The 16,500-nt window shown below is 37.3% G+C and overlaps 1 protein-coding gene across 1 annotated transcript; it reads left to right on the top strand.

The window, feature by feature from the left end:
* The first annotated feature begins 1,445 nt into the window (after positions 1 to 1,445).
* Positions 1,446 to 2,613, top strand: LOC141633191 (uncharacterized). The gene is made up of 2 exons (XM_074445637.1): positions 1,446 to 2,262; positions 2,370 to 2,613. The coding sequence occupies exons 1-2, from the start codon at positions 1,446 to 1,448 to the stop codon at positions 2,402 to 2,404; spliced, it is 852 nt and encodes a 283-aa protein (XP_074301738.1). The 3' UTR covers positions 2,405 to 2,613.
* Positions 2,614 to 16,500: the final 13,887 nt, after the last annotated feature.

The following is a 16,500-nucleotide window of genomic DNA, read 5'->3' as shown; positions in this document are numbered from 1 at the left end:
CCATACGACCCCCGGTTACAATCTCTCGACCTCTACATGTAAGATATTTCCATAAATCAAATAAGTATTATATTAATATTTAATTAAGTTATTTTATGGAAATTAAGATGGTCCATTGTATGGTGGAATTTACCTAGGATTTTGTTTCCACTATTGTCTCCCATAAGTTACCACTCACAATTTAGGAAACTGTTCAGTTGACTCTTTGATGGCAAGAGTCTATATAAGGGGAACATATTTATTCTGATTAAGGCTCACCAAGTCTACCTCATTAAGAAAATACACCATCTAAATTGTGAGGCTGAGGGTTTGGAAACCAAGTCAGATTTGGGGCATAAGGAATTGGGTTATTTATTAAGACGGATTAAATATTTCAATCAATGGTTGTAGGTAAGTAATCGATCTCTTTTATCGCTTCCGCATTCAGTTTATACATGTTCATTATGAGATTAGAACATGTTAATTTTAGACTATAAGACTTACAGTTGGTATCAGAGCGAGTAATCGCCTCTGCCTTGCTTAGATCTACAGAACCGTTCTTTCCTCGTGACTTTGCATATGACAATTTTGTAGCATGATACTGAATTTGATTTTCGAAATATTGCTGCAGTATTTTTCTTGTATATGTGCTAAGAAATCTGACATAAAGATGGATTCTACCTTGATTTTTCATAGGAAAATAAAATATAAAATAATGTAGTTGAAACTAGAAACCATCCCACTTTGTCAAAGTTGTATTGTCGGAAGAAAGAATTTGGTTATTGTGACTTATACGTCACTTTGCTCTTGTTTCATGTTGGCATGTGTTGTATTCTTTGAACTCTTAGCATGACCGTCCTTGTTTTACCTTATGCTATATTGCCTCTATAGTTTTACATATGCAGTGCTTGACTCGTGTGAGTCTATTTTGTTTATAATTTGACCCAATGCTGTTACGTACTTATTATATGGAGGGTACGTTTATTGAGGTCATGTTCAATTTTGTTGACCAATTAAGTTTCTAGGTCATTTGGGTAATCTATATACATGAAGCTTTGAGTATATAAATTTAAAGTCTAATGTTGAGTGATTCAAAATTTTATTAGTTAGAGTATAGCCACAACATCTCTAATTAATTGAAATTTTATTTTGGAATCACATGTGGAAACTAGACATTATTTGTGATTAGTCGTATGTAATATAATGAGACTTACCCACAGGAATCTTGTTGTATGTATTTGTATGACTAATTAGGATGATATATTGAATCTTGTTTCTTAATCTACCCACAAGAGTTAAGAGATGTATATGGTTTGATAGTATTGTCATAAAGTTAAAATTTATATGTATCTAATTGAGTAGAGCTTTAGCCCACAGGCAAGTTTTATGTCACTAGATTTCATATCTGAGCATGGTTTACATTGGTAAAACATGATAAATTTTAAGTCTCAATTTTTTTAATAAGCATGTTATTTATTATATTTGCAGCAATTTTACCTGGGAGTTCTACTGATGTTAAATTTGACATTCTTGAATTGAATGGTGATAACTATAAGGTCTGGAAAGAGAGAATGCTACTGCAGTTGGGATGGTTAGATATTGATTATGCTATTCGGAAAGACGAACCACCTAAAGTAACTAAAGAAAGCACTAAAGAAGCAATTGATCTTTATGAAAAGTGGGAGAAATCTAATCGTCTCTCCATTATGTTCATAAAGACCAGAATGTGTGCTAGTATTCATGGTTCTGTCGATCAGCATACTAAAGTTAAAGATCTAATTAAGGTCATCGATGAGCAGTTTGCAACTTCTGATAAAGCTCTTGCTAGTACCTTAATAATGCAGTTTTCATCTTTGAGGCTCACAAAGACTAAAGGTGTGCGTGATTATATCATGCGCATGAGGGATATTGCAGCCCAACTTAAGAGTTTGGAAGTTACCATGTCTGATATTTTCCTTGTGCACTTCATTTTATGCACTCTTCCTCCAAAATATGCTCCTTTTAAGATCTCTTACAACACACATAAGGATAAATGGTCAATTAATAAACTTATAGCCATGTGTGTTCAAGAGGAGGGCAGACTGTTAATGGAGGAAGGTGAAAAGATGAACCTTACTGTTGCTTCTTCTTCAAAGCGGCAAAAGGATCACACTAAAGATAAGGGAAAGGGAAAGATTTCAGCTGAGCCAGCCATTAAGAAGGAGTCTACGTGTTTCTTCTGTAAAAACAAGGGACACATGAAGATAGACTGCATTAAGTTTAAGGCTTGGCTAAAGAAGAAAGGTAATTTTCATGCGTTTGTTTGTTATGAATCTAATATGGTTAATGTTAATCATAATACATGGTGGATTGATTCTGGAACTACAATCCATGTTTCGAATACCTTGCAGGGTATGACAAACCTAAGGAAACCAGTGGGCAGTGAACTTTCAATCTATTCAGGAAACCAGATTAGTTCACATGTGGAGGCCATTGGGACATGCAACTTAATATTAAGTAGTGGTTTTATTTTGCATTTGGAAAAGACATTTTACGTTCCAAATTTCTCTAGAAATTTGATTTCAGTATCAAGACTTGTACCTTTGGGTTTTACCTTTAATTTTTCAGACTGGAGATTCAGTATTCTCATAAATTCTGAAATTATTGGTTATGGTATTTTGTCTGATAATTTATACCGTCTTGAACTGCAAAATAATATTACTCATAATTCTATGCATGTCAATGCTGGTTTAAAACGTTATATTATGAATGAGAATTCCTCTATTTTGTGGCACCGGAGATTGGGACATATCTCCATTAAGAGGGTAAAAAGATTAGTAAAAGATGGAGTACTTGATACTTTAGACTTTACTGATTTTGATACTTGTGTTAGTTGCATTAAGGGTAAGCAAACTAACATGTCTAAGAAAGGTGCAAAGAGAAGTTCTAGCCTATTAGAAATCATACATACGGATATTTGTTGTCCGGACATGAACGCTAATAATCCAAAATATTTTATCACCTCTATTGATGATTACTCACGTTATATGTATCTTTACTTACTTCATTCTAAGGATGAAGCTTTTGATGCCTTTAAATTGTTTAAGGCTGAAGTAGAGAACCTATGCGGTAAGCGCAATAAGATTGTGAGATCTGATAGAGGTGGTGAATACTATGGTAGATACACTGAGAACGGACAAGCACCTAGTCCATTTGCCAAATTTCTTCAAGAGCATGGGATTGTTGCCCAATACACTATGCCTTGTTCTCCAGATCAAAATGGTGTAGCAGGAAGAAGAAATAGGACATTAATTGAGATGGTGCGTTGTATGAGAAGTAATGTTAAACTTCCTTCATTTTTGTGGGTTGATGCTCTTAAGACGGCAGCGTATATATTAAATCGGGTTCCTTCCAAGACTGTGTCTAAGACACCTTTTGAGCTATTTAAAGGATGGAAACCGAGTTTGAGACATATACGCATTTGGGGATGCCCGTCGGAGGTGAGAGTGTATAATCCACAAGAAAAGAAACTTGATCCAAGGACTATTAGTGAGTATTTCATTGGATATGCCGAAAAGTCTAAGGGTTATAGATTCTATTGTCCATCTCATAGTACAAGGATTGTGGAATCAAGAAATGCTAAATTTCTTGAGAATGACTTGATCAATGGGAGTGACCTAATTCAGGACTCTGTCCTGGAGAGGGATCATTATGAAGTTCCGCCCTTTGATTCAAGTGACAGATTGGTTGTCATTCACACTCCTCAAGTTCAATCGAGTGTTACACAACCAGTGATAGAAATTCCACAAAATGTCGATCAAAATATGCTAGATCATAATGAGGAATAGGTTCACCATGAGGGTGAACAACTTCCATTAAGAAGATCTATTCGTGAAAGGAGATCGGCTATTCCTGATGACTATGAAGTATATCTACAAGAATTGGATTATAATGTTGGAGCTGATAATGATCCTATGTCGTTTTCACAAGCCGTAAGTTCTACAGATTCAAACTTATGGATGAATGCTATGAATGATGAGATGAATTCTATGGCATCTAATGGAGTTTGGGATCTCGTTGTATTGCCTGATGGTGTAAAACCTATTGGGTGCAAGTGGGTCTATAAGACTAAAAGAGATTCACTTGGCAACATCGAGAGACATAAGGCAAGACTCGTTGCTAAAGGATTCACTCAAAAGGAAGGAATTGACTACACATAGACTTTTTCTCCTGTATCAAAGAAAGATTCTTTTCGAATTGTCATGGCATTAGTATCTCATTTTGATTACGAGTTACATCAGATGGATGTGAAAACAGCATTTCTCAATGGTGATTTAGAGGAAGAGGTTTATATGAAACAACCTGAAGGATTCTTCTCTAAATATGGTGAGCATTTGGTTTGTAAGCTAAATAAATCCATATACGGTTTAAAACAAGCTTCCCGCCAATGGTATAAGAAATTCCATGAAGTTATTTCTTCATTTGGTTTCGAAGAAAATATAATGGATCAATGTATATATCTTAAGGTCAGTGGGAGTAAAGTTTATTTTCTAGTGTTGTATGTGGATGATATTTTGCTAACAACCAATGATAAAGGGTTGCTACGTGAGGTGAAACAATTCCTTTCAAGTAATTTTGATATGAAAGATATGGGTGAGGCATCTTATGTCGTTGGCATTAAGATCCATAGAGATAGATCTCGAGGCATTTTGGGGTTGTCTCAAGAGGCCTATATCAATAAAGTACTTGAAAGATTCAGGATGAAAGATTGTTCACCAAGTGTAGTACCAATTGTGAAAGGTGACCGGTTCTGCTTGAACCAGTGCCCCAGGAATGACATTGAAAGAGAACAAATGAAGAATATTCCATATGCTTCAGCTGTTGGTAGCATTATGTATGCTCAGGTCTGTACTAGACCCGACATTACATATGCGGTTGGAGTGTTAGGAAGATATCAGAGTAACCCAAGTCTTGATCACTGGAAGGCTGCAAAGAACGTGTTGAGATACCTTCAAGGTACTAAGGATTACATGCTTATGTTTAGACGGACTGAGAATCTTGAAGTAGTAGGTTACTCCGACTCCGACTACGCTGGTTGCATAGATTCACGTAAATCCACATCAGGATATGTGTTTATGCTAGCTGATGGAGCTGTGTCATGGAGGAGTGTGAAGCAAACCTTGACGGCTACTTCTACTACGGAGGCTGAGTTCGTATCTTGTTTTGAGGCTACCTCACATGGTGTTTGGTTGAAAAGTTTCATGTCTGGGCTTAGAGTTATTGACTCTATTTGTAGGCCGCTAAGAATGTATTGTGATAATTCAGCTGCTATGTTTATGGCTAAGAATAATAAAAGTGGAAGTCGAAGTAAACACATCGACATAAAGTATCTAGCCATAAAGAAGCGTGTTCAGGAAAAGAAAGTGATCATTGAACACATTAGCACAGAGTTGATGATTGCAGATCCCTTGCTTAAAGGCATGCCAATTAAGACTTTCAAGGATCATGTAGTGAGAATGGGACTTGGTTCCATTATGTAGTACATTCATTAAGTTTTTGTAAGAAACTTTTATTAAGTTGGATATTTTCTCTTTTGGATTTATATACGCATATTTATTAAAGTTATGTTGAGAAATATCATTTTTTTTAACCTCGAGTAAACATGGGGTTTACTCATTAAGTTAAATGTGTGTGGTGTTGAGAAATGAATTGCATTTTTTTTAAATGATGATTAGATATGAAGATTCAATTAGACAGAATACCTGGGTTCATTGAATAAGAAAACCCATGAAACAAATGAAAACAAGAGAGATCTAAAACAAATAAAGATTCAAATATTGCAAATTCCATAAATTGCAGTGATCTTCAAATGTTTTATATAGGTTTTAATTGATTGTTCTGTTAAGGGAGAAGATTGACGGAGGGCGTTTTGAGATGATTTGAGTGACGGCGGTGTAGTTTGAAAATATAGATGTTAGATTAAAGAGTTTAGGGTAAATGATTTAAACAGGTGCACCATCCATAGAAATAGTGGAGAGTTGATAAACCCATGGATATGAATGCAAATAAGTCCATTGAAATTTTATTTGTCTAATTAAAGCAAGTTATTTCATAGAACAAAAATTTATTACACGATCAATCAACTATTATGGGTAGGTCTTTCTTAAGACGATCCGTCTTAATAATTAAATGGATTAAATAATGTTTTATTTAATAGGAATATTTATAATAGTTGGGCTTCAACCATCACCTTAAGGTTTTGGTTGAGTTGGTTCATCTATCATAGTATCAGAGCCAGTGTGACCGAAGGTCACGGGTTTAAATCTTGTCAACCTCAAAACTCCTCAAAACCTCGAAGTGGAAACCCAACACACGGTACGGGGGAGCCAGTGCACAACTAACGACTCTTCAAACCCAAGCCCAACGGGCATTTGAGTGAGGGAACGTAATAGGAATATTTATAATAGTTGGGCTTCAACCATCACCTTAAGGTTTTGGTTGAGTTGATTCATCTATCATCATTTACATGGATGTGACAAATCTTTTGCTAATTTCAATGCATTTTATTGTTGTCTCATGCATGTCATTTGTCACGTCTTAAATTTAAGACGAATATATCAGTCTTAAATGAAAACTTGTGCCAACTAAATTTTCTATAGCAATTAAGTTTATGCAATAAGAGCATATTTATATTTAATTATCTTTTATTTTATTTTATTTTAAAAACCTGATATTTCGTAACTGTGATTTAACATATTTACAAAAGTATACATATCATTATAAAATAACATAGTGTTAAAATATAATCTCCAGATACATAAATAAGAAGTACTCCTTTATTTCAGTAATTTGTTTACCTTTGATTAAAATACCCTAAAAGAAAGGTAAATTTTCACTGAAAAATTGATGGGGTAAAATGGGGTTAAAAATTGTCGTGATTTACCGAAAAAGCCAATGCGGCAAAAAGTTATCGTTACTTTTAAATACCAATCATTTTTTTTGTTACAAATAATGGTTAAAGTGTTGGGTTCCATTAAAGAATTTGACAATAAATAGCTGTCACTTAAAAATAATCAGAATGGAATTTTAATTAATTGATTTCACTAAACCGTATCAAAGTTAATATTATTTTTGAATGAGTATATCATGTGTTTGTATATTTAACAATTTGACTAAAGTTTTATGAACGGGTAGGGGTTAAAATTTGTATGTTGTCTTATTTCCCTAATATTGATTTGTACATAATGAGAAACGAGCCAAAATTCTCATTTTAAATGTGTACAGGTCACAATCTTTGTTATGTCCTATTTCACCGGCACTAATTTATACAGAATGTGAAACAAACCAAAGTTATCATTTTAAATGTGAACGAGTAAAACATTTTGTTTATCCCGTGCACGGTTCTACGAATGTGCACGACTTTGGCTAAAATAAAAACAGGCTAAACAATTTGCACGGGTCTGCGAAAATTCAGACCCGTGCTTTTTTACTAATTGTGTGTTATCTTTTATCTGAACTATTTTTTTTCATACAGTGTATATAATTCAGGTTTTATGAAGTTGTTCGAGGAATAAGACAAAGTAGAAACTCAAATTTAGCTAAGAGGTCAGATCATTCTACAACATCAACTCCACCAATTGACCATAATGCATCATTATGCTATAGAAAAAAAATTTATATTTCAAGTTTAGAAACTTAGTTATATATACATTTGTAATTTAAAATTGTTAAAAAAAACACTTTAATTCAAAACTTTATTTGTAAGGATAATTAACATTAAGGAGATAAGTAATTAATACAACAATTTATTAATTAATCGATATATCTTTAAAGGTCGCTCAGCTCTTTGTGGCTATGTGGCTATTTCAAGAGTAACAAGCATAAAAGGATTAAAGATCCTGATTTCCGATATTGATAAACACGTGTCCAAGAGAACAAAGAACGTAGTGTATAAAGAAATTGTTGAGAAGTTATAGTACAATTTACTTTTGATTGTACACAAACAGTTCATTGTTGTTTCTTTTCATTGAAATTTATTTACCTTTGTTATGTCATATTTTAGATTATGGCGATAGGTACAAATTTTTTAGTTGCAAACGGAGTTATGATACGCATTGAGATCATGAAATATGACTTCAATTAAAGAGAAACCATTAGTAACACCCACTGTTACAACATATTAAACAACAATTCCGTGCAATTTACACGGGTTTAAAACTAGTTGCATTTAAAAGGTAGGCCAAATGCATGATAAAAATGACATGATAAAATTGGAAAAAATAAATTCTCTAGTGGACAATAATAGTGAATAAAAACACTAAGACCATCCGCATCCGTGAATATTCACCAATTTTCACTCTACACTTTTTCACCTATTCTTTCTCCAATTCACCATCCACCTCACTTTTCCACTCACCACCAAAATTCACCAAAAAAACATCAAAAAAAACAACCACATTAACAAATACTCAACTTTCCTTCTCTTTCATACTTTATAATACCCAACACACTATCCACCTCAACATTCCACTATCTCACACTATATTTATTTTTATTTCATTTTCATTATTTACAATCATATAAAATTTTCGATTTTATAATTTATTATTTTTATTGTTATTATTGAAAATTCAATTATCTATTTTTTTAACGGTTTTTTTGCATATAAATTAAGGTAAATTCGAAGCACACACTTTTTTGTTTTTTTACAATATTTAATCTTGAGTCATTATTTAACACAGATATTTTCTTATTTAAATTTGAATTCATATTATTATGATTATTATTATAAGGATTTATATTGAAAGTAAATAATAGATATATATATGTAATTTGGAGAGATTAAGTAGAGAGAAAATAGGAAAAGTGTGAGAAAATATATGGATATTAGGCTTATTTTATAGAGCTTAAAAAATTATAAATTATGATATTTTTTTAAAAAAAAGAAAATTAATTAATAAATAAATACTACACTAAAACAGCCGATACATATAGTCATTGTGTGCAAAAAAAAAAGTTACTGAATAGCTTGCCAGGTGGCAAACCCTTATTGGGCAGTATCAAAATCAAATTCCACCCAACTTGACCGGCCCCACCTCCATCATTTTTTATTCATTCTCACATACCTCTCTCCAATTCTCGTACAGGAGAGAATTTTCACCCAATTTCACACCCTCTCTCTCCCCTTTTATTATTTTTTATTAAAAAGTTACTCTTCGTCAAAGAAGTGAGAAGTGCGTGAAGAGCCGTTGTGGCTGCTCTTACAATTCTCCTCTTCACACACTTTCTTCTTTACTTGTGTTAGCTTGTATATTCTAAGATGTTACTTGGTCACTATATATACATACTATTAGAGATGGTAAACGGTTTAATTGAGTTGGGTATGTGTTTGAGCTAAAAATAGCACTTTAGAAAAGGCCCACTTGATAAAATAAAAGAAGTTATGAGGAAGAAGGGAGCCCGCGGTCGAGAAAAAGGGAAACGGGCTTGAGAAAGATCAAGAGCCCAACAGAGGAGACGTCCGCATTATGAAAAGAAGCATCAGGGAGAAGTCAGGGAGAAGCTAGGGAGATCAAGGGGAATTGGCAAGGGAGTCCGGATTTGGAAAGAGTCCTTATGGAAATAATATTCCCTTTCCATATTCGAGATAGAGTATATCTAGAGTTCTTACCCTATAAATAGCAAAGGAAGGAAATCAAGAAGGACATTCATTCAACACATCCGCATTCATACATCAACACTCAAGATCACATCTCAACAAATAACACACGTTCATTCTCGATCTTGCAGGCCTGACACCTAGGGTCAGCGGGATTAAGCTTCGTACCATAATTGTAATCATCCTCCAATTCATATAGTGCAATACTTGGCAGGGTACCGTCCCTCCCGCGGTTGTTCCCACATTGGGTTTTCCGCGTCACCAAAATCTTACGTGTCAATTTACATTACGTACTTTATTTTCCGTTTACTTATTGACATACAAATCATCATACAATCGACCAACGAATATAAACTACATTGACCCTAAATCGACTTAGGTAAAAAAAGACCTAAACAGTATAAATCGGCCCAGTTTAAGTAAGGTTATTTTGGGCTTGTCGCACATTTTGGGTTGGGACAAGCCAACTAATAACCATTTGTATAAATATGACAAACAACTTATTATTCCTTAGATGCGTATTATTCTTAAGAAAGGCCTATTAATTCAACAAATATGTAAAACACGAATAAATAGAATGGCGGGAGTATTCACATGCATCACACATGTATTTCAGCATTGTGACGAATATATCTTGTTACATGTCAAATATCACCTCATGAATAAATAAGATAAAAAATAGAGAGACTTAAAAGTCACAAATGACTTATACTTCGTATTTATCCAAGAATAGTGATAGGACGTTACCGAGTGATGTCCAAATTGGGTTTCACCTCCTCACAACCATTATTAATTGAAAGAGTCTTTATTTACTGCATTTAAAAGGGCACAAATTCTCATTATAGACGGACACTATCCGTCTATACGTATAGACGGATACCATTTCCCCTCACAAAATACCCATTTGTCATAAAGTGGGAAGCACATGGGGGTGCCCCACCTTGCCCCCCCTACCCATTTTATTAGAGATTTTTACCCGTCTGTTTGCCCCACCCGTCTATACCAAGACCTATTGTTAAAAGAGTGACGCCCAAATTAAATGCCACTTGATGACGCCCTTTCATTTTATTTTTCTAATCATTTGAATTTTATTTGAATTTGTGTATTCACACAGCATTCCAATTTCCAAAGGATACCCATGAAGGTGCACGTAGCCATATCATGAAATAATCAAAGCGTATTGCTTGTGACGGTAACATTTCGTTACAAGCTGAAGGCGGGGTAAAATGTGACTCATTTAAGACAAAAATGTAACCATTTTACCTACAAAGTTGTCAGAACAATTTCCTAAACTATAATAATTTGTCATTAAAATGGTCACATTTTGTCGTTAAAATGGCGACATTTAACCCGTCTTCAGCTTGTGACGAAAAGTGTCCGTTTTCAATAAGAATTGGTGTGAAATAATAAGTGGATCAATAAAGACCATATATGCATATGTCGGTCACTTGTTACAAATATATTTCCGATATCCCAAAATCTCATTGAAAACGGCGATATCCGTCACAAGCTTGTGATGGATACCATTTTCTCTCACAAAATACCCATGAGAGGTGAGTGGGGGAGCACATGGGGGGGGTGCCCCACCTTGTCCCCTCTCCCTTTTTGTGAGAGGTCTTCAGCTTGTGACGGGATTAGCCCGTCACAGGCAAAACGCTTTGTTCCGATATTAGTTTGTCGAAACAATTAGTCTTAGGCCCTGTTCTTTTGGACTTAAAGTCACTTAATTTAAGTTCACTCCAGATCCTATAAGTTCGATTCGATTCGATTCGAGATCCTATAAGTTCGATTCGATTCGAGATCCTATAAGTTCGATTCGATTCGAGATCTTATAAGTTGATTCGAGATCCTATAAGTTCAGTTTAGTTCAGTTCAGATCCTATAAGTTCAGTTCAGATCATATACCTCACTTAATTTAAATTCACTTCAGATCCTATAAGTTCAGTTCAGTTCAGATCTTATAAGTTCAGTTGAGATCCTATAAGTTCAGTTCAGTTCAGATTCTATAAGTTCAGTTCAGTTCAGATCCTATTGTAATACTACGTATTTATGAGTCTCTAGGTACTCTATCGAGTAGGCCTTACTCTGTCGAGTAAGGGTGAGTTGCAGTTTAAAATAGTTTCTGACCTGTTGGGTACTCGATCGAGTAACGTGGATACTCGATCGAGTAAGGGGGCACTCGATAGAGTACCTTAGCTACTCGATCGAGTAGCCGGTTTACGGGGGATGATTTCTCGGGTTTTGTTAATAATGCGATTAGAGTATATATTACTTCCGTCATTGTTCTTTAAACACTTTTTAAAACCTAATCACTGTGAGAAGAGAAATCAAACTACGTCATTCGCTTTAATCGCATTATTGGCAAATCCCGGAGCTTGGAAGGTCGGATTTTACCTTTCTTTATACCGTTGTGATCCTTGCGTCGAGGGTAAGACCTATATACCGTTTTTATAGCATTCCATTAAAGTTGGTTAAACCCTAATTTGGGATTTGGGGGTTTTGTTGTTTTGTATGATTGGTAGTGATTATATGTTTGTATGTTAGGAGGAGGATTCGTAGAGGAAGCGTTTTGATATCGGTTTGTGAAATCGTCTCGATTGTGTTGTGCTTTCCAGGTAGGGTTTCCTACTCGTATTAATTACATAATGTGTGGTGATTGTGCTGTAGTTAGTGATTGTTGATTGAATCAGACGGTTGTTGATGTTGTATTGTGATTGCTGATTGTTTGTCTCTGGTTCTCGAGATGCGTTCTCGGCTGAGTGGAGTCACTTGCGGGAGTGGCTTCACGTCTTAGTTTCGCCCTTCGTGGAACCCGCCACGGAAGGGGATGTGCACATTAATGGGACAGGGTTATCGCTCGGTATGATGAGCGGGGATTTGGTGGGTACGGCTGCGGTCCCTCACTGGCAGGGCTGGTCCTGTGGACAGTCGGTGACGGAGATTGATTGGTGTGGGTGATTGTGTAACACCCAGGATTTGTAGGAGCGTTGTTGACTGACCATGTTGACTAAACAGACCTTAGGAATGATTGGTGAGAGATCAGACTGGTGATAGGAGACATTTTGATTAGTTACTCGACCTAGCGGAGGCCACTCGGCCGAGTACCACCAATACTCGACCGAGTGGAGTCTACTCGGCCGAGTGTTCTTATACTCGACCGAGTATGACTGCTGTCGACGCGTTATTATAAATGCGAGTTCGCGAGATTCATTTCTATTTTTCTCATTTCCTCGGCAGTTTCCCTTTCTCTAACCCTAGACCATCACCCTACTCAATCACTCCATAGCCTCATACCTCTAAGGAGTTAGCCTAACCCCTACCATGGGAACGTCGGGACTCGCGGAGCAAGGAGATCGTAAATGGTGGTTGTCTATGTCGTCACCGATGTGCAAGGTTAGGTAAGTTGCTGCCTTGTGTCCTTTTGTATGATTATTTGAGTATAGTTGTGTAATAGGATATGGTTATCATTGTTAGGGTGCTTAATGGAGTTGTGCGTGGCTATAGATGGAAGTCTTTCATGCTTTGTTATGAGGTAGGGTCTCCCTACTCAGTCTACTGTTAATTGAATTAAATTTTATGACTGTATTGTGAATCATGGCTATCCGCTGATCATCGGAGTATAGTGGTTGTGGTAATGTTGACGTTGTCGTGCGACAGCTGTGATGTTGTGATTGAGATTGTGGTGGAGTCACTTGCGGGAGTGGCTTCTCACCCTAGTTCGCCCTCCGTGGAACCCGCCACGGGAGGGGATGTGCACATTAAGGGACAGGGACTGATAGTCGCTCGTGAGGAGCTGGACTAGGTGGGGATGGGCTGCGGTCACCCACTGGCGGCGAGGATTACCTGTTGCGATGGGTAATCTGGCAGGACTACACACTCCGTGTGTAGTCGGTGTGTATACGAGGTGGTGAGTTGGGATAGTGGATGATCCGCTGTTTACTTTATCGTTTTATCTTATATTTGATTAGTCAGTACTGACCCCGTGTTGTTTTGTGGTATCTGCGGTGATCCATTCGGGGATGGTGAGCAGTTGGCTTAGCAGGTATTGTTGATTACTGCTGCTGGGATTGGAGGGATCGAGTCATCACGCTACTGGTCTAGAGATGTAGAATCACAAGTGTTGTAATTGAACGGTGTTCTAGGGAACTTGAATAGAATGGTATTGTAACAGATTCTCTAATGATATATATTGTTCTTGTATTGTCTAATTTGATCTACCTCCTCGGGAAACCGAGATGGTGACACCGTCATACACTGGAATGGTCCTTGGTAAGGCGTTCTGGTGTACGGGGGTGTTACAAAGTGGTATCAGAGCCGACGATTTTGGAACCTAAACTAACGAAATTAAAGAACATAGGGTGTCAATTAAAATGAACCTGGTGTATGTACGTTGGGAGCCCCAGCCGATGCTAGATTTTGGGTGAGTAGGCGCCCTCATTTCAAAATCATGGCCCCATCGGACTTAAACCAGACACGGGAAAAGGGTAGCTAGTATGAGTCGAGGAATACTAAGTGTTGTGTGCTGTGTGTATCTATTGTGTGCGTATTTATTAATAGAGCGATATAAGTTAGTTAGATGTGTAGAAATGTGGAAGTGAATATGGAATTGTTGCAATGTGTGATCAGTGACAACTTAATCAATTTGTTTTATTTGGAATGTGTTAGGTGTAAAATTATTGGATTGCAATTGTGAAAAGGGTGTGTGTCTGGCGGTTAGCGGAAGTAGAAATGATGTGATATAGAACTAAACTTGGTAATTATCGTAATTAGATTGTGACATGTGCCTTATGGGTACAGTAAAATAGTTTCTTGGTATAGTGAGGGATGAAGTGAAAGTAATGGTTGTTTGGAGATGAATGTGGGGATATACGTGTTGATGTGTGTTTACGTGGTAGGAATCAGCCTTAATTGTGACGAGCCGGAATCCCGGAACTCCGAACGATGTTATTTGGTTTTGCAGGAACAGTGAAAAGTTATGACTCCTTCCTTATTTCGAAAATTAGATTGAGTAGATGCGAGTACTCGACCGAGTGGACCAAACTCGGCCGAGTGTCAGGTTACATAACCAAGTGCTCATTTTGTTAGAATAATAATCTATTCTGGTCCTCAAAACTCGACCGAGTAAGAATGGTACTCGACCGAGTATTGCACACTCGGCCGAGTATCGTAAGCACTCGACCGAGTAGTGAACACTCGGCCGAGTATTCCCAACACTCGACCGAGTGTTGCTGTAGCAGGCCAATTGCGGGTTATACAAAAACCCTAAATTCGTGCCTTTCTTTCTTATTTCCGCCTCCCATCTTCATCTTTTCATCTCTCTAAAACTCCATACTCCTCTTCTCTCAAGCTTTTGGGTAAAATCTTGGTGCCACACTTGTCCTTAGTTGCCCTAACTCAGTTTAAGGTAAGATTTAAACTCAAATTCCTTTATTGTTTTCAAAGGCATTGTGTATTAGTATACTATACTTCGATTTCTTGTCAAAAACAATTGATATTCAGTCTTAAACTTATTAATTGATCGAATTCGACTTCATATAGGCTTTGTGTACACTTTTGGTTGATTATCTTATGATGGGGGGGGTTATCAAAAACGAAATTCGCATTGTTATAAATTAGTATTCTCTGGTTTGAAGTGATTTGGAATTGGAACCATATGAACATTAAATAATTGGTGATTTTTCTGATAAGTTGTCCTAAAAATATTGTTCTTAAATCGGTATACAAGTGAAACAGTCCGTCTTTGTGTTGAGAGTTTTCAATGTCAATCCTTTGTTAAAGATAAATTTTCTTGCAGTATGGTGAAAACTAGAGGTTTACCCAACAAGAGACCTCGCGCGGAGGTCCAACTCGAGGTTGGGCAAGGTAGCAGTGGACCGGTTGTACCGCCGGTGGCGGCTCATCCATCAGTAATTTTCGCTAACTTTGATCACCGTAAGGCTTTCGTGGCTCTTATGCGTCGCCCTTTTCGCCCCACCCGTTGTGTCAACCCTAGTATTCTTGAGACTCTGGGGATTAAGGAAGACATAATTCACATTTTCAAGATTTTGGGCATGGAGGGGTTGTATCACTTGAGAAAGAAATCATACCCTCACTTGACCCTAGAGTTTTTGAGTTCTTTTGTGTATGATAAGAAGGGAAAAACCGTCTCTTTTCGTCTCATGAATAAGGATCATGAGCTTACCCTGGATGAGTTGGCTGACCATTTAGGTTTAGAGGCTGAGGAGGATGACTACCTTAGTGACGTGGCCAAGAACAGTGGCGCACCTCGCACCTACCTTATTTGATCGGCGAGACCCGCCCTACCGTCGGTGCCATGTTGATTAATGATATTCAAAGACGTTTCCCTTCGTATGTTTCTAAGGATGTTGACTGTCTACTTTACTCGAGAGAGGACGTGAGTAAACTCAACTCTCACGAGGTCATGCTTCTTGTGTCCTACCTTAACCTCCACCGCCGGAAACCGTTTTACTACGGTGCTCTGGTATAGTGTGCTCTAGTCCGGAGCGCATGGCACGCTGATCCGAGACCCGATTTGTTGCTTGCGGGGCCATAGTGACCCGCCTAGCTCGGCCGATCGGCCGACTTTGAGGCCCCACCTCCCGAGGGGAATGAGTATGTTGAGGTTGTACCTACCATGGACGCCTTGATATTGGCGTCGAACCGATGGTTGAGGAAGATGGATGATGGGTCGTATGCTTGGAGGGTGAGAGGGACTATGTGGATGGTACTTCTTAGGACCCGGCTCGTCTCCCGTTGTTGATCATTTGGCCGAGTGGGAGCCTTGTGGCATCCCTAGACCGAGCCCCGATCTTACCCGATCGACCCTCGGATTCTCCCGGACTTACCCGAGCCCGTCACCACACCGAGGGACAGCAGCAGCACCT

Source organism: Silene latifolia, chromosome 2, assembly GCF_048544455.1.
Source record: "Silene latifolia isolate original U9 population chromosome 2, ASM4854445v1, whole genome shotgun sequence".
In the NCBI taxonomy this organism is placed as follows: domain Eukaryota; kingdom Viridiplantae; phylum Streptophyta; class Magnoliopsida; order Caryophyllales; family Caryophyllaceae; genus Silene; species Silene latifolia.
The sequence above is the reverse complement of the archived record's forward strand: the minus strand, read 5'-3'. Positions and strand labels throughout refer to the sequence as shown.